Source organism: Lampetra fluviatilis, chromosome 46 (genome assembly GCF_964198595.1).
Source record: "Lampetra fluviatilis chromosome 46, kcLamFluv1.1, whole genome shotgun sequence".
NCBI classification, from domain to species: domain Eukaryota; kingdom Metazoa; phylum Chordata; class Hyperoartia; order Petromyzontiformes; family Petromyzontidae; genus Lampetra; species Lampetra fluviatilis.
Genome location: NC_136320.1, coordinates 7,932,017 through 7,959,414, shown reverse-complemented (window position 1 = coordinate 7,959,414; position 27,398 = coordinate 7,932,017). Strand labels below are relative to the sequence as shown.

The window sequence follows — 27,398 nt, the reverse complement described above, 5'->3', positions numbered from 1 at the left end:
TAGATCTAAAAGTGCATAGTTCCAGTGGCTTCCTAATTTCGGAAGGAAGAGAGTTCCAGACGGCCGCTGTGAGGATGACCCTAGTTTGCGTGATGGTGTCTGTTTCTTGACGAGATCAACAAGGTGTTGTGGTTCGTTTGTGGCAAGCACTTTGTGCTTAATGCGTGCGACCTTATACTGTACTCTAACTTCTGGGTAGTGGGGGCAGTTTCCACAGGCGCACAAGGTGGTGCTGTACTCGTTTTATCGACCGACAAGCCACTCCTTCCCCCACATCTCAGATTAGCACGGTTGGCTACGTACGATGCGAAAGAAGCGCAATGTACATATATACATACTTCCACCTCTCACGATTAGCCTATGAATTGTACACACGAAGATTTAATAGCTCCATCTCCTCGATAGACGTCCACTTGGGCGCGTTTCTGGGATGCCACGGTGATGAAATGCTAACTCCCTCACCTGGTATGCAGGAGGTCGTGGGTTTAAACCCGACTCTGATGCCTATATATTTAGAGTTTTCCATGTCTCTCTCTCACCGTGGTCACGTGTATTTCTTCTCTGGGTCCTCCTGTTTTTTCCTCCACATTTAGTTCAATATGTATTTAGAGTATTTGGCTGCTATGATTTCCACGTGATAAGGCCACTGTGTTGAGCGATAATTTGTGGCCAGGTCGCTTGTTAAAGAGAGAGCTCAATAGCTCAATGGGGCTTACCTGGTAAAATTAAAAAACAAGTTTAGTTTTAGTTTAGTTCCTTGGTTGCCACTCCGCTATTATTCGTGACTGTTGGCCATCCCCACTTCTACCAGTGGGATGAAACGAGCTTGATGAAAGCTTCATGCTACCAAGTGTGTGTGCTGTCTAATTATAATTATCTGATAATGTATGACACGTTGATGGAAACCCTGTAGTGTAGTGTCATTGATTGATCATCACATTACATCGAAATTAAATAAGAATTGGAGACATTTTCTTTCACCCACTTAAACAATCCTGGCATTTACAGCAGGATAGTAAATTGCTCGTGATTTTTTTTGTAATAAATGTGTCCCTTCATAGCACAATACTGCTGGCACCAGTACTGAAAAATTAATATATTATCATGTTATCGTATCAGCATTTTTAAACAGTGGTGTAAGTTTGTTTAATCCCATCATCTCTGTCCACCCAGCAGTATAATTGGGTACACCACACTTCATTGAACAGCATGTCCCATCTGGTGGGTAAATTTGGGGTACTCAAACATCTTCCAAGACAAATCTGGCCAGCGTGTAAAAATATTCCCAATGCCCTGAAAAACGACTGTCTCTCTCTGGTGGAGGCCACTCTGCCTGCAACGACTTCCGAATGCAATTCCAGGACTGTATTTTGACCTTTATTTTTCTTTAAATACAGTATGTATATCAAAAGACAAAGATTCCCCCGTATAGCCTTAGCAGAGTGTTGGGGCAAGTGCTGTTAGCGAGCACCTATGAAGACCGACACGGTACACGAAGGGGTGGGTGGCCAGCACCACGCCTAGCCACCTTTGTCTCCCTGGTGGCGATGTTTTACACACCACACTCGGTACTCATTTGAGGCTGAGTCTACCTCGGCGAAGCCCAGGACCGGTTTAAATAATCGTCACTGGTGCTGGCCGTGAGCGGGAATCAAACTCGGGTCGCCAGGTTCGTAATGCAGCGTGTTAACCGCTACACTACCACTCCCCATGTACGCACCTTTTCATAAGTAATACAGCGTTCCAAATGTTTTTGCATAAACGATCAGGCATTGTAGAAAGTATGTCTCAAACTACCCCACCTGACATCCATGCAAATATATTTTAATCATAGTGTGTCTGAATCGTCGCAGCTGGAATCATTGACGTCCTGGGTTTTAATCTGGGCTGCCACCCATGGTTAAACCAGTCACCCGTGACTAAATGGTCTCAGTCGGGTCACCAAAGACACGCACAATTATGCGAGATTGCAAGAGACAGGAGGAGAGATGGAAAAGTCCACACATATGAGGGCGTAACGATCAAAGTATCCACTGCTCGACTGCCAACCTCACAGCCCAAGCCTACAATGCCCGGTAATCCCAAGCAGTCTTCCCATCCATGCTCAACTCCAGCTTATCTCTGGGATGTGAGATGGATGGAGGCCCCATTCATGGTGACTTGGGTTGCATGACCTGGTGAGGCGCGTGCGGAGGCTTGTGGTCTCTTAGTCGACGATTGAAAAGCAGCCCGTGTACGTTGGAAATTTGGACTACAAACCCAGGATGCAAGAAAATAAAATAAAAATACGATTCGTTGCTGGCTTTTGGGTCACATCGTTGTGTCGTACCTACCCCACCCCCCCAAGCCACACTTAAGTAAAGTTGCCACTTGAAGTAAAGTTGCCACGTCAAATGAAGTAATTCGTCACTTTACACGTTGACAGACCTTCTAGACATTCAGTCTGTTGAGACTAGGCACGGCGGTTAATGCCGAACGAACTTTAAATAAACGTAGCTCTCTAAACAGAATGAGTTCAATTAGCTGTGTCTCGCGTCGCTGCTTAACTGCACTGACGTTTGTATTGTGTCCAGGGCCCTCCAACTATTGCAGACAGTTTGCATACAGGGTGGCCCAAAAAGTCAAGACACATCGAGTAACTTTATTTGAACAAATTATATATTGGGTTGTTTAACTTATTTGAACACATTTCCAAACTGCCTTCCATTCACATGAATCCATGATGCTTGAATTATGTTTTGAAATTAATTTAGGACTTTTTTTATTTCAACATTACAGGTGTGAACTTTAAACATTCATCAATGGTGTTTTTCCTCAATTCTTTCAGGGTTCTTGGTCGAGTTTTGCAAACCACAGATTTGAGGTGACCCATACAGGAAGAATAAACATGATTAGTTAAATATTAATAAATAAATAATATTTTAAAAATTGCTAAATAACACATTTAGATGTAAGTGTTCCAATGAATGAAATGAGCCAATGTGCCTTCTTCTTGTTGTCGCATGGCTGCTGATGTAGATGCAGAGCAACGAATACAATTGAACATTCAGGAGGTCAAGCCCAGGGCAGCCGCGTCACTGTATCGCCGTAGAGTCCCTCAATGTTCAACTGAATGAGCCTTGTCCCAGGGCCTATCTGGCGCGTCGTTGTTTGACCCTGAACAGGGCCTTTGGCGTAGCTGGTGTTGTTGTTGCTCTAGAGACTGGGATATTGATGGTCGATGTTGGTAGTGGTGTGTGCGTGTGGGGAGCAGTAGTGTAGTGGTTAGCGCGCTGCGCTACTAACCAGGCGTGGTGCTGGCCACCCACCTCGTGTGCCGTTCTGCCTTCATAGGTGCTCGCTAACAGCACTTTCCTCTACAGTCTGTTAAGGCTATACGGGGGATCTTTGTCTTTGTGTGTGTTGTCGCTCTGGCGACCGGGAGATCGATGTTGGTAGTGGTGATGGTGGTGATGGTGGTGATGGTGGTAGTGTGTGTGTTGTTGTTGTTGTTGTTCCGGAGACCGGGAGATTGATGATTGATGATCGGTGTTGGGTCGTCGTTCGGCTGCCCTCTTCCACTCCGGCCACTCTGTATAATCAGACGACTTGACGATCAGAATTCTGAAGGGGGCGGCGGAGAGTGGGGGGCAGGAGCCTCTCAAACAGCACGGGGGCTGCCACTGAAGAGAGTGTGTGGGCACTTCCCCCACGAACACACGACTCGAGCAATTCGCACGCTTTCTCTGGTCGTCACAAATCTATACATAGAACACAACACATTTCCGAATATCAACGATGGTTTTAGCTAGACGGTGTCTCGGTCCGGCATTATACACTGTTAAAGCCCCCTCATGATCTGCTTATACAAAGCCGAGAGAGAATATGATTATTTGGAATTCTCCCCCAGCCTGTGGTTTTCTAGATTAATTGTCTAAATCCCACGGGCTGGTAGATTGCCGTGTGCTTGCTGGTGCAGGCTCTCCTCTAAAGGACATACACGTGGCAATGCAAACAGAATAATAATCGGAATGTGTATTTATACTGGAGGAATCCGATGAGCTAAAAGCTCTTTTTCACGTGTCCAGTATTTCAGTTTCAAGCGTCGGCTCTCGCGACCCGATATTGTTCGCCATAAAGTTGTTTGTTTGTTTCCACTTGACGCGAAGCCAAAGGCTCGCAAGCCATTGACGTCAATGCAACGCTCGTGGTGGGATGCCTCGGAGCAGCGCAACCACTCAGCCACAGCCCGCCTGGATCAGTGGCTGAGTGCTTGCGTGGCACCGTGCCCAGGTGCCTATGTGGTGTGACTTGGATTTTGTTGTTGGTTGTTGTTGGTTGTTGTTGTCATCCACACCTCCGGCTAGCACGGTCGGCTACGCACGGTGCGAAAGAAGTTCTACGTACGTACACAACTCTTTAAGCGGCCTGCAACAAGCAGCGGCTCCATTCAAACTGAAGAAGGTTGTTGCATGGACTTTTAAAAAAAGGGGACGATGGGAGGGAATTTCAAATTGGAGCGGTGCGAGGAGAAAAAAAAATCAGAAGTCATAGAAGTGTTGTGACCTGCGGTGTGGTGAGTGAGTGGGTGAGTGGGCGGGTGAGTGAGTGAGTGGGCGGGTGAGTGTGTGCCTGTGTGGGTGAGTGAGTGTAGGGGGCGGCAGTGTAGCGGTTAGCGCTACGCTGTTCTACGAACCCGGCGACCCGAGTTCGATTCCCGCTCACGGCCAACACCGGTGACGATTATTTGAAGCGGTCCTGGGCATCCCCTAGGTCGACTCAGCCTCAAATGAGTACCTCGTTTGGTGTGTAAACATCACCACTGGGGAGACAAAGGCGGCCGGGCTTGTTGTAAGGCCCTGAGTTTCGGCAGAGATTAATTCATAAAATGAATGCATCCTTACCATCTACATCATCACCATCAGTCGTGGTCAATTGACTGCTGAATGAAAGCCTCCCGAAGTTGTTACCAAACCTCTCACGATCCTGTGATGTAATAATCCACCGTGCACCTGCACACGAGCTGATCCCGTTGCTCCATCTCCGTTGTGCGCCTCCTGTTGAACACGTTTCTAAGCCACGTGCCGAAGCGGGTCAGATGCACTGGTCACGGAGATTGAAAAGTAATTAGTGACTCGCATGACATTTTACACGCATTATTAATGAAAATGAAAAAGTTGGTGATTTGTAGGCGAATGTCAACTTGAGGTTTGTAGAATATATATAAATGAATACATTTACCTCAGTGGGATTTTCATCACTAAGCTAGTAATCCTCTAGATAAAGGGCCCCCCTTTATAAGCAATGAATTACAAGCGCTATACATGTCTTTAATTTATTTCATACCACACCAATATACTACAATCTTACATTTCAAGTTGGTATGTGTTCCTGATTTTTATTTTTTATACAAACTACAACAAAAAAATCCCACCCAGATTGAGCCTTGATTAGAAACATCGGACGATCAGAAAGCACCACGTGACTGGGGAAGATGTCGCTAACACGACGGTCACTTCCTTCACTTCGTGGCATCCACTCAGCGCAGTGGCTTCTTTTATGCTGCTGGGTGGAAGGGTTAAAGGCGCGGCCCTGCAATGGGCTCGCTCACGCCGCTGCTGGCAGAAGAGCCTCCACTCGGGGGGAGCTCCAGCGAAACTTCCTCCAGAGGCAAAATTTGACCTCGATTTCCACACTGGCCTCAGGCATCTTGGAAGTAACCCACACGTCACCCCATCGCACGCGACCTGCTGATCTACTTATTGATTGTACCGCATGGCCCAGAGGTAGTGGGTTCAGGGGGAGGGGGGGTTGGAGCGGTGGCGATTTAAGAAATTCGCCCCTCCTATTGTTTCAACTGCCGTAGCCAGGGGATGGATGTGAACTGGCCCCCTCTGGATTTCAAGTCGAATGTGCGACTGCCGCACCATAGCACATGATGTATGTATATATGCTGAACTTCTTTCGCACCGTACGTAGCCAACCGTGCTAATCGGAGGTGCGGGAAATACTTTAACCACAATTCATGGCCAAAATCGCTTACGGCAGCAATGTGTGTTCGACAAACGCAATGCATTCTGTGAATTAAATTGAACCTTTTTTTTCCGTATTGTGTCAATTTGCATCCGCTTGAGGGACTAAGGTTTCATTTGTTCAGCCCAAGCTGAGGTCGAGCAGTGGCGTAAAATCCGAGTTACCGCCCTTGTATCAGTCCACTGCTGGAAAATGCCTCCTCTTTGCTGTGCTGTTATGGGGGGGGGTGGACGGGGGGTCATTTGACCATACTTCACCACGCTGACCAATACGGGGCTGTTCAAGGGATAGCCCAGGACCAGACCTGACTCACCACTGATGTTCTCTGTAGCCGGGAATTTGAACTCAGGTTGCCGCCAGGTTCACGACATCGCATGCTAACTGCTGCACCACCGCCCCAAAACCCTTTTATTAACCTGTTAGATAACCGTACCCAATATTTACATATTCAAACTGTTTATATATTGCTAAATAAAAAGTGCCTCGATTAAACTACATATCGTCCGCTTGTAATAGATGTCATTTAAATAAAAAGCTTTCCAATTCTGAGTGTCAACAGCTGTCAGCCAATGCACGCGATGCTTGGATCTGCTTGGAACTTGACAAGGCTCTTAAGGGCTTCCCTCTCAGACTCGAGGCAGTGAATGAATAGTTTATAGTTTATGCTGCGCTCAACTCAATCAGGCTCATGGCTGTTGGCAGGAATGTGGCATCGGCGCTCTCAAAGGCAACATGAAATATTTGTGGACGTGAATTGACATCAATCTATATTGTGTATGTTTGTTCAGCTTCTTTCGCACGGCACATCGCCAACCGCGCTCATCAGAGGTGCGGATGAAGGACAACAAGCTGAACACAAAAAGCAGTTCGAATAATATTATTTATATTTTTATTCATTTGATTATTATTTTTCTATCTACACGACTTTACCGAAAGAACCAAAGTATCTAAGTTCATGCAGTAGACGGTAAAGGTGCAGCCCTGCACCTGCTTTCTCCTATCACTGTTGGCAGGACGTTCTCCACGATGGGGAATTCGACAGATCACCGCCGCAGGGAATAATGGGTATCCTTTTCCACGCCGGAAGAGGTGGGATCGCCCACCCTTGACTCCACCGCACGCGACCTGCAGATCGACGAAGCTGCGGCGTAACCCGTTCGCACTCCTGCGTGGATGCAGGCTCTGGGGGTTTAAGGAAACCGGCACCGTTGTGCCAACTGCCGTGCCGGGAGATCGAGTCGAGCGTGCTGGCTGGCTGACCGTTGCACCGACCGTGACAACGTCCGTGGTTTTGTGCAAGGGGGAAATACAATGTGACCGACGAGAGTATTTTAGTTGGAGGGGGAGGGAGACAGACATTATATTGATTTGAAGCTTTCGTGACTGCAGGAATTCATACTCTCTGGTTCTTTCGGTAAAGTCACGTAGGTAGAAAAAATAATAAAAGAAAACACAACGTTTCGGTCGCAACACAAGCGTCCGTCTTGACACCTTCTTCACACCTGAAGACGGACGCTTGTGTTGCGACCGAAACGTCGTGTTTTCTTTGATTACTTTTGTCTATTTACGTGACTTTACCGAAAGAACCAGAGAGTATAGACATTTTATTTTTATCATCGTGGCAGAAGAAGACCCGAGTATGTTTTGCATGCAGCAGCAGCAGCATTCCACGGCTCGTGTCCCAGTGCCCTTCACGTGGTAATTGTGCCGCGCCTGAGCGAGCGTGGCGTTATTCGGAGTGCCACGTTGCGGGCTACCAGCGTAACGCGATGAGACTTGCAGCCTCTTCACCGCTTCGGGCTCGGCCCGAGCCACACTTTATTGGCCATCGAAGCAGAATCCTTTTCCGGTGAGCTAAAAAATGCATTTAACCCAATTTTTCGTTTCGTTTTTTTGAGGGAGCAGATGTGGACGTGCGGCTCCGGCAAACAAAGATGTGGGGAAGGGAAATGCAGACGAGCCATCGTTCTTTTTACATTTACCTCCCCATGCTCCGTTGTGTCGATTGATGCTCTCACGGTCGGCCAGGCCAAATATCTGCCTGTAGATTTTGTACGTTAAAGAGCTGTTTGTATTGGAGATGGCCAAGTGGCGCTCGGGTCGGGATAGGGAGCCAGCGCTGCTGGGAAATCTAGTCTCTGAGCCCGAGTTTCAGCCATCCCTGATTAAACCGAGTTCTCAAGGGGAAGCAAGTCGATGGTCGCAGACCAGTCGACTATGACTGCACGAAATAAAACCCATCATTAGATTGGGCTTTGGAACTTATTTCGGCACATCCTGAGCCACATTATATTGGGCACCGAAGCAGAGTTTTTTTTTCTTCTAGCGAGCTATAATGATAATGGCTTTAACCCAATTATTTGTTAGTATTTTAGAGGGCATATTTGCATGTGGGGCCCCAGTACGGATGTGGAGGGAAGTGCAGATGAGATGGGGGTGCCACGGTGACGAGATGTTAACTACCTCGCCTGGCATGCAGGGGGTCGTGAGTTCGATCCGACTCTGACGTCTGTTGTGTATTTTGAGTTTGCGTGTCTCTTTCTCCCGTGGTTGCGTGGATTTTTTATCCGGGGTGTTCAGTTCTTTCCTCCACATTTAGAAGCATGCATTTAGAGAATTTGGCTGCTACAAATTTCCACATAAGCCACTTCGTTGAGTTATCATTTATGGCCAGGTCGCTTCTGCAAAAGACTTATACAGCTCAGTGAACTTTATCTGGTAATTTTTTTTGTTTTGTTTAATAGTTTGATAGAAGCATCGTTTTATCACCCTTTCTCCATCATAATCCCTCGTTGTGTATTGAGGACGTACAGCGACCACTAGAGATTGAGCTTTATGGAATTATCCGATCTCTTTGTCTGGGAATTGGTGACCTGAAGATACATGACATTAATGATTTTTTGGCATTGCGAAAAAATGAGCGGTTAAGCCAAAATGCCCTCTTATAGTGCCTCTTGAGTGCTCCCTCTAATGCAGGCCCTTCTGCCAGCAGTGACTTGAGCTGGTAATTACAGGGCTGCGCTTTGGCCACACTTTTGTATACAGTAGGGGACATGGTTTAGAACTTGAACGCGCAAATGGAGGGGGACAAATTAAAACCCCAGTTGGGAGCCTACTCAGTCCATCGGCTCCCTCCAGCATAGGGAAAATTAGTTCCATTTTACAGGAAGTCAGCAGTGGCTGAGGACAGCGCCATGAAAAGAAAACATTTCGTGCTGTTGTATTGCACATCTGTCCTGCCCGCGTTCGCCAACCTTCACTGACCAGTGTGGTGAAATTCCGGTCAGACATCCTCCATAGCGGTGGATTGATGTAGAGCTGATTCGCACGGTTGGCCACGTTCGGTGCAAAAGAAGTTTAACATAGACACGCGCGCGCGACATTTGCACGTGTACATCGACAGTCGTGACCCACACATCTCCGTGTGTTTTTATTGCATAATCGAAGCATATCCTGCAAAAGGTTGCAATACGAGTCTCTGCCCGGTGGAGCTCCTGAGAGCTTTGCTTCCACGCTGTCTTGGAAGAGGTTGGGAGCACCCACGCTTTGCTCCACCACGTGCGAACTGCCGATCGACTGACCATGGTGAACCCGTTGATGCTGCTGAGTGGACAGAGGCGGTGGGTGGTGTGGGGGGGAATGTAAGAAACTAGCACCATCGTTACAACTGCCGCACCGGGAGAGATGGAATGGGTGACCTCTGGGTTGAACCGCTGCACCAAGTTCATTTGTTTAGCCAGCTTCGAACCCAAGACAGCATCCTGCTAGAACAGCTTAGGAAAGGAAATTAATAGTACAAAGAGGGGCCACAAAACATTACAACAGCCCAGGGCTCCTCCCACCATCATCATCAAATTGCTGTGGCGTTGAGGGTTTAAAATCCGATCTGGTCACCTCTGGAATGTAAATGTTGTGTGCCAACCGTTACAGCACAGTGGCACCATCCGTAATGTGCTGCATGTTCACAACAAATTACACGTCTCTTTGAAATGTGCGAATCGTGAGCCTTGGCAAATGTCAGGCTGGCAAAGTGGCGGGGATGTGGGGGGTGGTGTGGATGGTGCCCACACTCGTGTCCTTGAGCAGCTGTCCGAGTCGCGAAGTCTTCCACGCGGCCTGAACGGCGATAGAATCCCCGTGCCACTTCTTCCAGTCCACAATGATCAACTTTTTCCGCACGGCTCACACCAGCATCCTCGCTCGCACACTCTCATCCGGAAATGTAAGCAAAGCCTAGGAATATTGTGCTCTAATTCAGGGATTAACGGGAGATTTTAGAAGCAATCTTTTTTCGTGCGTGCGTGCACGCGCGTCTGCGTGCGTGCGCGTGCTATGTCACCGCTATGCCGAATGAAACACCCGGCTCCATCTGTCTGTTCGCTGTGGCTTTCAGGATGCTGTTTTTCACGCCATGGTGGCTACACTGCGACCTTTTTCTCTACGTTCAATATTTTGGATGCTGCTACGGTGGTGTGATGGGTTAGGCCACAGAGCACTTGCGATCCAGAGGTCGCCAGTTTGAATCGATCTCCTGGCGCTGCAGTTGAAACGGCAGTGAGATGTTAACTACCTCGCCTGGTATACAGGAGGGCGTGGATTCAACCATGATACCTGTTGTATTTTTGGAGTTTGCATGTCTCTCTCCCCGTGTTCGCGTGGATTTTCTCCGGGTCCTCCGGGTTTTCCCTCCATATTTAGAATCAACATCATGCGTTTAGCGAGTATTTGACTACTGCTGTAAATGTCCACGTGACGATAGGCACTTTGTTGAGCTATCATATGTAATAGCCAGCTTGCTTCTGAAAAAGAGCTGTGTAGTTCAGTGGGCCTTGCCTGGTAAAATAAAAGTAGTTTAGTGTTAGAAACAACAGTGTGAGTTTCTAAAATCGCTTTTCCTCCGCCTCTGTCCACCTAGCAGTATAAATGGGTACAAGTGTAGTGTCAACGATTCAGAGTTTATAGGGGGCACCTTTTTTATTAACCACAACTTCCATGGTCTTGTCCACACACTCTCCACAGTAGCTCAGCCTAGCCTGTGCACAACACCGGCCGTCTAACACTGACGGCGCTGACTTAGACAGCCAACTGCTATCTTTCGTAGCGCAATATCTAGCGGAGACGGCAGTGACGATGGCGACGAGACGACAGCGACGACGAGACGAGTCCACTCCCAGAACCGGCAGCCTCGAGCTCCCCGCTCTCGGCTCCTTTTATGCTCCCAGCGCGGCCTGGCTCCGCCCCCTGACCGCGCCTCCCTTCTCGAACCCGCTAGCAGATTCAAGGGGCCTCAAGATGGGGTCGTCCGTGACCCTTGCCCGAGTGTTCCACTCTGCCAACACACCCTCACCGGCGTGTGTACTGTCTGCCCACCGCAGTTGCCGCCGCTGTCCACCAGCCGGTGCTATTACACTACACAAGCACAGTCAGTCGATCGGTAGGTCACGTGTGGTGGGGTAGAGTGTAGGTACTCGCACTTCTTCCAAGAGACGTCTGGCCAAAATGGAAGAGTAGGCCAAAACACTCCGCAGAGGTGGGTTCTCCAGAGCGTCCTCTAGTGGTGAGGGCCCTCCTGGCACTGATGGCGTGAGAGGGGAATTGTGGAGTCTCAAGGGATGAGCTGAAAATGTGGGTGTATTTCATTGATTTCGATTTTTTCATTTTCAACGAGTAAAGATTACTCTGAAAACACATCAGCAAGATGCTTATCCCTCATCATCCAAAGGGCGCTATAATAAAAATCAAGCAGTTAATGAATACAAGTGTTTTAATCAATGGATTGACTTCAATTCGTGATTTTATTAAACATCAAGTGCTTTTCATACAACAAACGTTTTCATTTCTTCTGAATCAATCGACCAATTTTTTTGTAAGATTGTGACAGTCACTCTGGTTCCAGTGAGACCACATTTGCTGTGCGTTTAGCGGTACAGGCTTGCATGCGAAACATTTTACGAGCCAACGATCCCGCATTTAACCCAGGTCGCCCTTGAAAAGAGGCAGTGTTTTTTCTTCTTGGTTCTTTCGGTAAAGTCACGTAGAATAATACAAATAAAACATAATAAAATCAAATATTTGATTTTATTATGTTTTATTTTTATTATTTTATCACTTCCCTTCTACGTGACTTTACCGAAAGAACCAAGAAGATGAATCCCTGCAGTCACGAAAGCTTTAAATCGAAATTTAAGAGGCAGTGTTGTTTGACGTCTCAATGGGTCGTTTTAAATCTCCTGGCTTTCATAAAGCATGCACCAAAGAACAGTCAGTTGGTGATACCGCCATTGGCAGTGGTGTACAAGCACAAATAACAACACACACTCATTGAACACGTTCGTCGACAACACTGTGGCCTTAAAAGGTAAAAATATATAAAAGGTGATGTTTCATTTAATGGCTCTTCTTCACGATTATTTGTGCGCATTGAAGAAGGGTACATGGCCTGCAACGTCGCCAACAGTACGTTTTGGGCAATGGCTCCTTGCAATAACACGTGAGGAACCATGAAGAATGGCCATTGCCCCGAAACGTCGCCTATTTTCTATTCTTCCTCAAAAGGCCACGGTGTTATTTACGAAGGAGCCAACTTATACATGCAGGAGGAGCCTTGTATCTTAATACGCCCTATCTCGTTAAATGTCGCACCTTAAGAAAGGTTAGTACTGGTTGGGCACTTGCCTGGGAGAATGCCTGGGAATTCCAGGGTCTGTGAGGTGGCCACCATATGGCAGTATAACGGTGGCTTCTTGAATCCATCTGTGCAGAGTTTTGAGTGTAACCCACTCGTTATGAATTTTGTCTGAGTTCTTCAAACACTCGCGTTCAATGTTGCGTGAATCGTTCCAGCGCAGAACCCTCCTGAAAAAGGAGTCTAGAGAAGCGCAAGAGAAACAAACGTGAAAACATTGATATTTTATATTTGCTTGTTTTGCGTGCAAATATTGTTCGTGAAAAAAATAACATTCATTTTTTTACCGAGATGATCATTTCAACTTGTGACGCACCGCATCAGTATTCGACGCCGAGGCGTGAGGAGGAACCACAGACGAGCGGAAAGCCACGCGGTGAGCCGGTGCCAACAGTTGCCCCAAGCTCTGCTGCCCTCGATATATGTTCGGGCGTTTATCGGCCAATCAATGAGTGACTACACGTGGGAGCAACACGCAGCACCCGGATAAAATCCACGCGTGCGAGAGGGAAACACAGATGCTATGATCGCTGTTACATTGATCATGGGTTTTTTTACCCTTTTATCTGGCAACAAAAAAAAGGTGTCAGTTTTGTTGCCAGATAAAAGGGTAAAAAACCAATTATCATATTTTTTACTGGCAAATGAGGTTCCGATGGTGTAACTGTTACATTGCTTTTATAGCTTTATTTTGGTGATTTCGAAAACGTTTTGGTTTAGTCACATTTGTTTTTTTTGTTGTACAGAGTTAGACTGATAACTTTAATCTAAATTGTCTTATGGTTAGTTATTGTTTGACTTGCGTCCCACTGGGATTTTTGCACACAGCGTTGAAATGCGGTGCTTTTTCTGGAAGACTTTGCTGTTTTTTCCTGGATTTTTCTGTTTGCGCGTAGTCACTTTTAGATGTTTCTTGTTCATGTTTTTGTTTGTTGCGGTTGCACCCGATTCAAGAGCCGCATGGCTCACAGGACTATACCAAATAAATTAAACTGAAAACTGAAACATCCCATACAGACTGACCAGGTGGAGTCCACATTGTTTTTCTGTACTGTATTCTCCTAGCAAGCCAGGGTATAGCACCTCCACACCTACGATCTAGCAGACCTCGCCTCTTGCAGTGCTGGATTACGGGCAACGTGCATAGCCACCGCCATGATTTTGAAGCTAAGCAGGCTTTGAGCCTGGATAGACGCACGTATTACAGTGTGCCAGGGTGACTGGTGGCAGCGCAGCAAATGAAATTTCCGCGCAGCGCATCCGCACTTTCACGTGCTCCGCACTGTAACCGACCAGCAGTGACCAGCGTGGTGAAGCACGGTCAATTTGACCGCTACAAGCACCTCACTGAATGGAGAGGCCCTCATCCTGCAGTGGATTGACACAGGGCTGTAGATGTTGGTACGTGTACATGAAGCTAAAACATTTTTTAGCCGCTGATTATTCGGCCGTAAATGATGTTAGTTTAATTGACAAACTAAAGTAAAGTTCACGTTCACTCCTTTAGGTCCGGAGGCAATTCCAATTGAGTGGCTCACAATGCCATTTTCTGGAATTGGCAGATAAACATTGGATGGTTGCCATTCAGTGGGTGAAGGGATGTTGTTATGCAGCGTTCCCACTTCGTAAACTACCAGTTCACTGGCTTTCATTCCCGAGCCAAAGCGATCTAACCTGCATCCTCCAAATGTATTTTTTTCTTCCGAATTTCATTCACGCTGGTATTGTTTCTTATTTATCGTTCCCTGTCAACTCATATTTTTTTCGCCAGGGTTGATGGATCAGCGCACTCACCAGAGTGGGCGTGTGTGGCTGCGCGAGTCGACCCAAAAATGTTATAAAAGAATCCGAAATGTGAACATTATCATTATATATTTTTTAAACCATACAAAAATGACAGTGGCCTTTGCTTCGAGCCAATTCTTTCCCAGAAAAGTCAGCTGTTTAGCTCGGAGCATAAACCGCGTGTAAGTGAATAAAATATTTATTTAATTTCGCATAAATCCAGGCCATTTGGGGAGCGAAAAAAAAATCCGGGCGCTCGCATGCATGGAAGTGAGAGTAACGAGGTTGGATGTGTGGCGCAATGCTTCAGCCGTGTGCCCAGCTCATCCACTCCCCCCCCCCCTCCTGTCTCTGCATTTCGCTCCTCGCATTACCATTGGAGGCACCACGGTGGAACAGGCTCGCTGGCGGCCACGAGGCCATCTCATCGTGAGGTTCCAGGGGGGAGAGAACGGTCGGCGTGAGAGGGCGGCAGAGGCAGCGGCTGTGGTGGTGGTGGTGCGGGGGGAGGGGGCGGTGCGCACAGAGAGAGGGGGGCTGAGGGTCGGCTGCCGGGAGGCAGTCGATGTCTGTCTCACGCCGCCGTTTCTCGTCGCCGTCGTGGTGCTGCCCTTGGTCGCGCGGTCACGGCCTGGCGATGCTCTATTTCCAGCTCGTCATCATGGCCGGGGTGGTGATGCTGGCGTACTACTTTGAGTTCACGGACACCTTCACCGTGCACGTGCAAGGCTTTTTCTGCTTCGCGCCCGAGCTCAGCAAGCCCTACCCGGGCCCCGAGGAGCGCAGCAAGATCCCGCCCGTACTCATCTACTCGCTGACTGCCGGCCTGCCTGTGCTGCTGGTAGGTGAAGCGCTTGTGCTCCATCTCTCTCTGTCTCTATGTGTGTGTGTCTCTGTGTGTGTGTCTTTGTGTTTTGGTGGGGAGCGGTAGTGTAGCGGGTTAGCGCGCTGCGCTACGAAGCCGACGACCCGGATTCCATTCCCGCTCACGGCCAACACCGGTGACGATTATCTGAACCGGTCCTGGACCTCTCCTAGGTCGACTCAGCCTTAAATGAGTGCCTCATGCGGCGTTTAATCATGTTGGCCAAACCAGCCCTTGTGTGCCGTACCTGCCTTCAGAGGCTACTCTCTGCCAGCGCTTGCATCAACAGTCTGCTAAGGCTCTAACGGAAGATATTTGTCTCTGTGCATCGCCTTGTGCGCTGTTCCGCCCCTTATTACAGCTCACCAACAGCACTTGCCCCAATGGTCTGTCAAGGATCCATGACAGATTTTTGTCTCTCTCCGCAGTTAACATTCCTTCTCACAGTTGGGTGCTTTCTTCCTCACTATCACAATGTAATGCAATTTGAGCGATACAAAGACTGAGATTCCCACTCCCCCATAACCTCATCAAGCTGTGGAGGATGGGTAGTGCGGTGGTTAACGCTGCTACATTAACGGACCCGGCAGCCGGGGTTCGATTACCGGTCACGGCTTACATCAGTGGCGACTATTGAACCAGTGTTGGGCCTCACCTAAGTACCCGCTGCTCTGTGTATCAACGCGAGTGTTGGGGAGACAAAGGCGGCCGGGGGTGGTGATCGTACGACGCCGCACACAATCTTGCGCGCCGTGTCGGCCTTCAAAGGTTCTAAGAGCACTTGGCCAGTGGAGGCTATATGGAGGATCTTCGCCTTTGTATATCTCTCTGTGGCTCTCAACTGTCCCTTATCTCGTGCAGTGTTAATGTTGTTGTACTAAGCAACTGCTGTATACATTTAATGCATTTATGTCGGAGAAACTCGGGACGTTCTTTAAAGGGGACCTTCCGCATTGAGATGTTGGGCTAATTTTCGTCGATCGTTGCTGTTTGCCGAGTGTGCCATGTAATGGGATGAACATTAATTTGGGTTTAATGGGGAATTAGTCTTGAATTACTCTGGCCGTGGAAGTTGATGAATTTGTTAAATAAATAAAGTGACCTCCATTGTCACACTGCTAATTTAAATTCGAATAGAGCAACGCAGTAAGGTAAGGTGGGCAGTTGTACGTTTAATATAATCGCAACCAGATAGTTCTTTATATTACGTATTAAAAAGTGATGAAGGTAAAGGCGCAGCGCTGCAATTGCTCCCTCACGCCACTGCTGGCGGAAGAGCCTCCACGAGGGGGAGCCCGAGAGGACCTTGCTCTCGATGGTAATTTGGCCTCAATTTCTACAATGGCCCAGGCATCTTGGAAGTAACTCACACTTTATCCCACCACATGTCATCTGCCGATCTACTCGTTGATAGTGCCCGATGGTCAGAGGCAGTGAGTGGGGAGGAAAGGGGGGGGGGGGTTAATAATCTTTCCCGTAACATCTGTTTTTTTGTTAGGTTAGATCCCTTAAATATAAATGTGTCGTTAACCCACCACCACCAGCCGACACGGCCAATTAGTAATGTTTGTCACATAAGCAAAAACGTGCCAATTAGTTACTTCTTAAGCACACCAGCGTGTCGGAGAGTAAACCCACAACATTTGCAATTCGAGTACGAAGTTTCGCTGGTGATTACAACCGGCTTCATCAGGCGACTTGTCAGAATCTTGTCCCCCGTTGTTTCAACCACGGATGGAATCGAACCGGCGACCTCTGGACCGCTAGTCCAGTCCGCGAACCGCTTACACCACGGCAGCATCCCGACACAATTCACTATCTGAGATGCGTAATTATTGACAGTCACCTGCTGTTCAGCGTTTCTGTTTCGCTCAAGTTAAAGTAAGTATCACTGTGCTCAAATGAGCATCGGTTGTTGCTCGCCATGTGCGGTGGTGGATGTTCAACATTCCATGCAGCAAGAACCAATTCATCAATGCAACATTTGTTGGCTTCCCAACAAATGGTATACTCCCACTACGTGGTATTAATTTCATAGAACCCTCAACGGATGATCCTATGAGCTGACCTTGACCGAGATTTCAACTTATAATCTAATGATAGAGAGCCCGGCAGCTATACATTTGGGCTGTTGGCTGGTGGTCGTTTGTTTGCGTTAGGCGATGTTGCCACTTATAAAATATTTAAAACCTAACTGCAGTGGGATGGCCGAGTGGCGCAGAGGTCAGATCTGAGCCAGCGCTGCTGAGATCCTGGGTGTGAAACCAGATTGCAGACGCCCATGGTGAAACCAGTCTCAGCCCGGCCACCAATGATGCCACGAAAATGTCACACTACTATTACAAATAATCCAGGCCTCGAGTATTCTCTCCTCATCTGATTTGTATTTAGTTCCGTTATGCAGTCTCAGTGACCTGTTCCCTCTTTCATGAACACTTTTGGTATTTTTTTCCTTTTTTGTATTAGTTCTTCGTGAGAGCTTGGGCGACTGAATCAGTTTGCACTCAATAGAATGCAATTCCGTAGTCTTCAAAATGCTTTGTAATGATATTTGATATTCATTCATCATTAAAATAAATGTTATTCAAAGCGCGCATTTATTTTGGTCAACTATGTAGCTTCTGTCTTTTTGAACGCAGCCTGCTTTCATGATTGTTTGGCCTCTAAATTGACCACTATTTGCGGACAATCTTTCTCGAATAAATTATATACGAGCGGTAGCTTAGAGATCAAGATGGCGCTATACCAAGCATGAAATCGTGAAACAGAACCATCTCGTGAGTGGAGGAATTCTATGCAGGTCTTGATAGTAGAAAAATTATAAATTAATCACATGGCACAGCAAGAAAATACTTTTTTGGGTGTAGAGGTTCCAGATGCTATTTTTTCAGGAGGCATCCACTCCCCTTTTCGGTTGGAAAACAATGGAAAGTTCCCAGGGGGTGAGATAGTACACAACAACAAAAATAATGATGAGCATTGTCTACGAGAACCAGAGGAGACCTATGTAGAACAGAGGGAGAATATACAAACACGACTCAAAAGGTACTTGAGTTGGGAATAGCCACACGAAACCCAAGCCCTTCTTGCGTTGAACTCGGGACTTATACCATAAGGAGAGGTCCTTGCCTGTAACATCTGGCAGTTCGCCAGCATTGATTCAAGCAAAACTTTACTCTGCTGATGACACCGTGTGTCAAAACCGGTCCAGGTTTTTGCTTGTAACTGACTCAACGCTGCTGAAATTATGCACTCCCAGAGGGCAGATGGGGGCCTATGGGTTGTGTAACAGATACATATTCTTTGGGTTTCTCGGTAAAGTCACGTAGATAGGTTCCAATTATTTCCAATTATTGGAACCTATCTACGTGACTTTACCGAAAGACCCAAAGAATATGAATTCCTGCAGTCACGCAAGGTTTAAGTCAAGATTGAACATATACATGTTTTGCTATTTTTGTACGTGGAGAGACGGATACATGAAGCGGACAAGATTTTGTCCGTTTCTCTGTTTTGGATGAGATGGCATCGCTGTGGCCGCCATCAACGCAGCAGGAATAGCAAGCTGATGATCTATATCAGCGGATCTGATTTATGCAGTATTGCGCACAGAAGTGAAATACGGTAGCGCTGAATCCTGGAATTCTTCCTTGATGATTCGTCTCTTGAAAAAAAGCAATCGTAACGTATATAATTATTTTATTTTATTTCACATTTAATTTCACGTCACTGGTCACCCGAGGCTGTGGTGCTTGATGGTCCAGCTCTCTGAGCCTCAGGCACGTGCGACTAACCATAAGAATCGCAGGATTATCAGCACGTCTCTCGGAGCCCCAGGTAATAACACGGAACATTAAAGCATCTTGAGGTTACATGATGGGACCTCCTTTGCCAGTACCAAAATATGAGAATAGGTTTTCCCCTTTTTTCTGGCAACAAAACAGATCGCCTTTTGGCGTCCTCTGGTCTAACACCGTTTGAGACTAGGCTCGAAAGAAAGCTGTCTCTGGTGTGGACCAATCAGTTTCAAAGACAATGCATATATTATCAGAGTATATTTTTTGTTTACATTCTGACCACAAGTATTGTGGTTAATGCAGACATGATTCCTTGTTGAAGGTTTCAGTTTGGTGTTATAACATCTTAACACCTGTTATGTTTTTGATTTAAAGCTTTCGTGACTGCAGGGATTCATATTCTTGGTTCTTTCGGTAAAGTCACGTAGAAGGGAAATAATAAAATAATAAAAATATTCCACAATAAAATTCTCACGACGTTTCGACTGCAACACAACCAATCATCATCAGGTGTGAAATCCACAGCAAGAACATTTGAAAAAAGTGGCGTTTTTTTCTTAATGTCAGCACCACGGACAGCGATTTGGCAGTTGGTCAGATGGACGAGTCCATCTATGTTCGGAAAAGAGGAAGGGGGAGAAGAAGAGAATGGAATGCGGTTTGAAAGTCACCATAAGCATGAATACAATTAATTAAGACCCGAAATTGTTTAACAAATCATTCCAATGATTGCTAAGCCAGAATCCATCTTCTCGGTTGAAATTGTCTCTGTGTTTGTATATGTGGATAGCCTCATGAACGAATTTCTCATGTTGCCAGAAAAAGGGGCTTTTCCCATCTTGAGGTTGTCAGTTTAGTTCACGGGACTTCTGGCTTCAAGATGTTACATTCTAAGAATCAGCAGATTTGTTTAGATGGGTTGCTCTTGCCAATATCATCTGGCAACGCATAAACATTTTGTCTAACAAGTGTGACTTTGCTGATGAGACCCAAAAGGTGGAGCTTCCTTGCTTGCTTAGATAAATGCTGCCGAACAATATTGGTTCGTAAGCCTAATAGGCCCATGGACTAATATATTTGTGTATTTTATACGCGGAGATGCAGGACAAATTTGTGGTTTAAATATCTGCTTTTACCCAGAGCGCAGAACAATTAGTTTGTATACAACGGATCGTTGTGGTCCTCTCCCCAGTTTTTTTTTTATGTTTGTCTGTGCCCGTGAAGCGGTGTCTTGCTTACCCCTGAGCACAAACCCCTGACGTGGAACTTGTGCGTGGACTTTAAATCTGTGACTGCTGCTGCTGCTTCATACCCCACCGCCGCTCGCGGGCCCCCAATCAGGGGGGCAGCGAGCCCACTCCCCCACCACCCCATCCCTGTCCTTCTTTTGCTAGGTCATTGACATGCTAATTTCTCTAACCCCTCCCTCTCTCTCCGCCCCCGCCCCCTCTCTCTATTTAAGGCCTCGACACAGAGGCGTGGTTTCTCTGTGTGCATATGTTTGTCTCTCTCTATGTATCTCTGTGATATTTGTCTGCTTATATGTCTGTCTATATGTCTCTGGTTCTGTGTTTTATCTCTCTCTCAAATTTAGCATTCTCAGGAAGAACGTAATCAACGAGGTAGGGTGTTGCCTGTTATGTTATCCGACTCTCTGTTGTATTACATTACATTTCTAAGTATACTAGATTTGTGTTTCTATTTCATTTATACCTGATGATGATTGCTTGTGTTGCAATCGAAACGTCGTATGCTAGTATTTAATTTATTATTTTATCTTTATATGTGACTTTACCGAAAGAACCAAAGAGTAGAGCCTCTCCTTCTTCTTAAACTCAAGAGTTCAGGCCATTCCACTTTGCAGTCATATCCCCCACAGGAGGCAATGACATTCATTCATTTTTCAGAGCTTAAGTGCTTTCTGCAATTGAATGAGTCGTATCCGGATTCAGCTTCAACTGCGGTTATTTGGGCATTCATTTTGTGGTAGTTTTCTTTCCCCCACTGTGAACACGAGCGTGCATGTGAGCGCTCGTGTGTGTTGTGAGGACAGACAGAAGGTCGTGGGTTCAATTCCGACCCTGACGCCTGCTTACTTGGAGTTTGCATGTATCTCTCCCCGTAGTCACGTGGATTTTTCTCCGGCTCCTCTGGTTTCTCTCAATACATTTAGGATCAACATGCATTTAGAGTATTTGCCTGCTATACATTTTCACGATGATAAGCCACTTTCTTGAGCTATCATTTATGATAGCCGGGTTTCTTCTGAAAAAGAGCTACATTGCTCATTAGGCCTTACCTGGTAAAATACAAATAGTTTAGTTTATAGTTTAGTTTAGTTGGCGTATTGCGTTACTAAGCCGGCGATCCGAGTAAAATTTCCTGCTGCGACTAATATCAACGGTGAGCGATAATTGAACTGGTTCCGCGTACCCCTGTGTACGAAACTGCATCAACCATCGCAGTGAAGTACGTGTAATTCTGTGTTCAAATCATGAAATAAAAATGTCAACAATCGCACCGCACACTATTCGCTGGCTCTCGAAGGCAGAGAAGGACTCGGGAGGTGCGAGGAAACACAGATAAGCAGGAAGGCAGCCACACGGTGAGCTGGCGCTAGCGATCGCCCAAGCTCTGCAGTGCAAACATTGTTCGTAAAATACATTTTTTTACGGAGATGATAATAATAATATCAAGTTGTCACGCGTCGCAGAGCATTTGTTCACTATCGAAGAGAGAGAACGACTACGGGGCACGAGGATGAACCGCAGACGAGCGGAAAGCCGCGTGGTGAGCCGGTGACAACCATTGTCCAAGCTCTGCGGTCCTCTTTCTATGTTAAGGTGTTCTTGGGCTAATTAATGAGCGTTGACACGTGGCGGGGAAAATAAAGGCACCTCGAGAAAACCCAACGTGTGCGAGGGGGAAACCTTCTATCCCAAACGGGGTCCACATTTTCGCTGTACCACATTATCCTGGCGAGCCAGGCTCCAGCACCTCCTCGATGCCCCTTGGGAAGGGAGTTTCGCGACGTTCGTGCGATCCACCAACCCTCGCCTTCACAGCGCCGTGGAACACCGGCGTTGCAATTGTAACTTGCCATCATGTGCGCGTGTGCGTGTGCAGTAGTGTGTCGGTGTGTGTGCGCGTGTGTGTGTGCGGTAGTGTAGCGGTTAGCGCGCTCCGCTATGAACCTCCCGCTCACGGCCAACACCAGCGACGATTATCTGAACCGGTCCTGGGCCTCCCCTAGGTCGACTCAGCCTGAAATTAGAAACTGGTGCGGTGTGTAAACATCGCCACTGGGGAGATAAGGGCGGTCGGGCGTGGTGCTGGCCACCCCATCCCCGTTCCGGCCTTCATAGGTGCTCGCTAACAGCACTTGCCCCTGCAGTCTATTAAGGCTACACGGGGGATCTTTGTCTTTTTTCTGGTGCGTGCGCGCAGATCCTGGTGGGCGAGGTGACAAACCACTTTGTGGATTACGTGAACAAAGACCACAGCACGCGGGAGAGGACCATCCTGACTGGAGACTGCTGCTACATTAACCCGCTGCTGCGCCGTCTCGTGCGATTCACCGGTGGGACGCGCGATGCAGCGCGACCGTGCACCCATCGATCCGCCGATGCCGGTTCCAAAGCGGGAGCTTGCACCGACTGTGCCGAGAGCTGTGCTTGTCACGGCTGCTGAATTGAGATTTTCCCAGCATCCTGCCACGGATACCTGCCTACCGCCCTAGATACCTAAATAGATACCCAACCATATTTCCTGCAAAACCTAGTTCAACCACATACTTAGTTGACCCAGATATAAAATCCACCTTTACACTCACCTCAATACATATCCACCTATCTAACCAAATCACCCACCCACCACAATATCTACCTACTTATCTATCTATCAAAAGACAAAGATCCCCCATATAGCCTTAACAGACTGTAGGGGCAAATGCTGTTAGCGAGCACCTCTAAAGGCCACAACGGTACACGAGGGGGTGGGTGGCCAGCACGACGCCCGACCGCCTTTGTCTCCCTAGTGGTGATGTTTACACACCGCACCAGGTACTCATTTGAGGCTGAGTCGACCTCGGGGAGGCCCAGGACCGGTTCAGATAATCGTCACTGGTGTTGGCCGTGAGCGGGAATCGAACTCGGGTCGCCGGGTTCATAGCGCAGCGCGCTAACCGCTACACCCATCCACCCACCCAATGCCACGCAAATCTGCCGGGCTCACCACCTGCCTACTCTGCCACCCAACCACCCATCTAAGGTTGCCACCTGTCCTGGTTTTTCCGGGATCGTCCTTTTGTTGTCAGGTCGAGGTTATTGTCAGTTGTGCAATAATACACCCACTCAAGATGACGCATTCACACGTAGTATAGTGAGGTGGCAACCCTTCACACACCCCTCCCCACCCACGCTCCCCAACTCACCCCACTGCAGTTTCCCCTGCTCACCTCCAGGCCCGGCTCTTTTCGGATAGGGGGGCCCAGTACAGGTCTTGTGTTCATGGGGGGGGGGGGGGGGTACCATAACAGTGGTGTACACCGCTAAGGAGGGTCAACTTGGGTAATGCCAAAGACGACATCGTGGTAAGGAGATGTTAACTTCCACGCCTGGTATGCAAGAGGTCGTGGTTTGGACCCTGACCCTGACGCCTGTTGTATGTTTGGAGTTTGCGTGTGCATTTAGAGTATTTGGCTCCTGTACATTTACACGTGTTGACAAGCCACTTCGTTGAGTTATTGTTTGTCATGGCTAAGGTCACTTTTGAAATAAAACACATAGGTCAGTGGGCCTTACCTGGTATTTGGTGGTAGCACAGCAGTCCACACCCCGGCAAGCCCCCGCTCACCCCCCTGCCCCCACCCCCACCCCCCCGCTCCCCCACACACCCAGGCGTGTTCGCGTTTGGCTACTTCGCCACGGACATCTTCGTCAACGTGGGCCAGGTGGTGACGGGGAGCCCCGTGCCGCACTTCCTCAGCGTCTGCCGGCCCAACTACACCGCGCTGGGCTGCGGCGCCGGCGCAGTTGCCGGTGGCGGTGGCGCCGGTGCCGGCGGCGGTGCGGTTGCCATGGCGGCGGTGGTGGTGGTTGGCGGCGGTAACGGCGGAGTCGGAGTCGCGACGGCGCGCTTCGTGGCGGGCGCCGAGGACGGAGCGTGCACGGGCGACGGGCCGCTGGTGCAGCAAGCGCGACGATCGTTCCCGTCCAAGGACGCAGCGCTGGCCATGTACGCCGCCCTCTACGTGACGGTGAGTGCCGCACGCTCCCTCCGTCCCCGCCCATGCCCTCCCACAAACAAATAGGGTGGCAGGGTGGCGCGATGGTAACGCCTTGTTCCCGTGCAGCTAGAAGGGGCCTGGGTTTGAATCCACTTAACGACATCTGTCGTGAAGCGGACTGGCGTGTACTATTTACGGTTACCGCGGCGATAACCGGGGCGGCCTGTCCGGGTCGAACCGCAAACCTTGAAGACAAGCAGGCGAATGTGCACCAGCTGGGCCACGATGCCATTGTCGCTGGCGACGACGGTGATGATGACGACAATGAAGGCGACGGTGATGATGCTCGCACGGTGGCTGCCGATGCCGGCCCGGCGACGTGCCGCGTGCAGATGTACGTGACGAGCACGGTGCGGGCGAGGAGCACGCGGCTCGCCAAGCCCGTGCTGTGCCTGGCCGTGCTGTGCCTGGCCTGCGTCGCCGGGGTCAACCGCGTCACCGAGTTCCGCAACCACTGGGGAGACGTCCTGGCCGGGTTTACCGTGGGGCTTGGAATCGCCTTCTTCCTGGTAACGATCCCCCCTTCCCCCCTCCCCCATCCCTCCCCTCCCTCCTCCCCCACCCCCTCCCCTTTTCTCTCACCCCTTCTTCCTCCCCCTCGGGCAACTATGATTATCACAGTTGGCTATGTACTGTGCAGAAGAGCAACACACACACATCCAGCAGTCGATTGAAATTGAGTTTATTTTTACCCACCAGGTAAGGCCACAGAGCTATCATAGGTTTTTTATTATTATTTTTATAATAATAGTTTACATTTTTCGAAAACTTGCAATTTGCAGGCAGCTCAGGATTTAGTGGATGTGCCTTAGGCTCAGAGAGCAAAGTCAAAGCACTATAGCAATACCAATGGCACAATATACATTAAAGAATGCAAAGCGATCGAGTTTCTCGTCATCTTGCATGGATTTTATTCCTTGCAAACTACCGTCAAGTTAGAGGAACGCACTGCCAATTTTTGGCCACGACCATGGAAAGCAACCCTTTCCTCGTTCTGAGACATCTGCAAGTCGCAGGGCGGGTGCCCCGTTCACTGCTGAAATCTCGAAATGGGCAAGTGGTTCAGCATTAATATTATTGAGAGAGGCATAGCAACGTTGTTTTTAAAGACATTGTACTCACATCAGAGAACTGTAGCAACATGACCGCACTCTATGATAGCTGGTGCCAAACTGTGCCACACGCCCTCCCGCATAGCCTTCAGGGGGAGCCTTGGTACGTCTTCAGGTATGAAGACATACCGATAAAGCTATTTTATTATAGCATGTCATTGGAACGGAATCAGGAGAAAAAACTAATCACGCGCACGTACGTCATCGGAATGGGAAAGGATGAATGTACGAAAAAATTCTTGACATGGCACCCCAACGATGTTTTCTTTAAATTTTAATGATGCAAGAAATCGGTAGAGTAGCCCGGTTTACATGAGCGGGCATACGGAAACTCCCGGGGGGGCGGGGGTGGGGTGACTCAACACAGCCAACGATGGATATGCTGTGGGTAATGGCCAGTGCTCAGCAGTGGATTAACCAAAGGCTGTAGGTGATACCCTTATACTGGTAGGAACGAAGTGGACCAGACCACCAATAGATGAATGTGTCTGTCCGTCCGCGTCCGTCCGTCCGTCTGTCCGCGTCCGTCCGTCCGTCCGCGTCCGTCCGTCCGTCCGTCCGCGTCCGTCCGTCCGTCCGTGTATCAACATCGCCCCCTACTGCAAACACTTGGCATGACCCTGTCCGACAAGATGGCCGCCCGCTCCCCCTGCGATCTGTGAATTAAACAAGATGGCCGTCGCTTCCGGCGCATCACGGCAAAACTTTAAACTTCGCTTCAAAATTACTTTACTGAAACGCAGCACGTTTATTTAAAAAAATACTTTACTGAAACGCAGCACGTTTTTTTAACACAGAGACAAGAAACATTTATTAACACAGAGACGAGATACATTTAATCGCCTTATTTGTGCACGAAAAGCACGGCGCGAGGCGTAGTGCGGCAGGCTTCATGAGGCCTATTGCGGCAGGCTTATTAACACAGAGATGAAACGCAGCACGTTTATTTAAAAAAAAAATTACTTTACTGAAACGCAGCATGTTTTTTTAACACAGACAAGAAACATTTATTAACACAGAGACGAGATACATTTAATCGCCTTATTTGTGCACGAAAAACACGGCGCGAGGCCTAGTGCGGCAGGCTTCGCGAGGCCTAGTGCGGCAGGCTTATTAACACAGAGATGAAACGCAGCACGTTTATTTAAAAAAAAATTACTTTACTGAAACGCAGCACGTTTTTTTAACACAGAGACGAGATACATTTAATCGCCTTATTTGTGCACGAAAAGCACGGCGCGAGGCCTAGTGCGGCAGGCTTCGCGAGGCCTAGTGCGGCAGGCTTCGCGAGGCCTAGTGCGGCAGGCTTCGCGAGGCCTAGTGCAGAAGGTGGTGGTGGGGGGTGGTGGGGTGGTGGTGGGGGGTGGTGGGGGGTGGTGGGAGGGGTGGTGTTGAGGGTGGTGTTGGGGGGTCTTTATATCTCACAGCGTTTCTTGTCAAAACAAACACTTTTAATTAACGTTACACTAGAATACAGTTAAATTTTTTCTTTAACTCCTCTATACCCGGTCGATATCCCTGTACCGGTACTAAGTATTATTCCTACCAGCCCACCCCGCAGGGTCCTGTTAGAATATTATTTATCGCCGTTAGAGCCAGGCACGTGCAAACCGAACTGAAACGTCGAATGCGTCTTGCCTAGTAGGGGTCAAATCTATTTCCAAACGACGATGATGATGACGATGACGATTTTGGCCGCTGATCTTTTTTAAACGCGGCCGGGGTAAAATGGCCGCACGCCGCCCCCCCCCCCCCCTCGTTGGGGAAACGTCGCTTGGGGGGGCTGTTCTTGACGCGCAAGGGAATCGCTATTAGCACAGACGGGGGGCATTGTTTTTACCTCTGAGCAAAGTTG

General features: G+C 48.3%; 1 protein-coding gene across 3 annotated transcripts in view; it reads left to right on the top strand.

The window, feature by feature from the left end:
• Window positions 1–27,398, top strand: part of LOC144947735 (phospholipid phosphatase-related protein type 5-like) — a 54,533-nt gene that overhangs the window by 14,045 nt on the left and 13,090 nt on the right. For all 3 annotated transcript variants that reach the window (XM_078877067.1, XM_078877068.1, XM_078877066.1), the window contains 4 exons: window positions 15,135–15,323; window positions 22,592–22,724; window positions 24,043–24,401; window positions 24,764–24,940. In XM_078877067.1, the coding sequence (XP_078733193.1) occupies window positions 15,135–15,323; window positions 22,592–22,724; window positions 24,043–24,401; window positions 24,764–24,940 (858 nt within the window). The remainder of the gene's footprint in view (window positions 1–15,134; window positions 15,324–22,591; window positions 22,725–24,042; window positions 24,402–24,763; window positions 24,941–27,398) is intronic.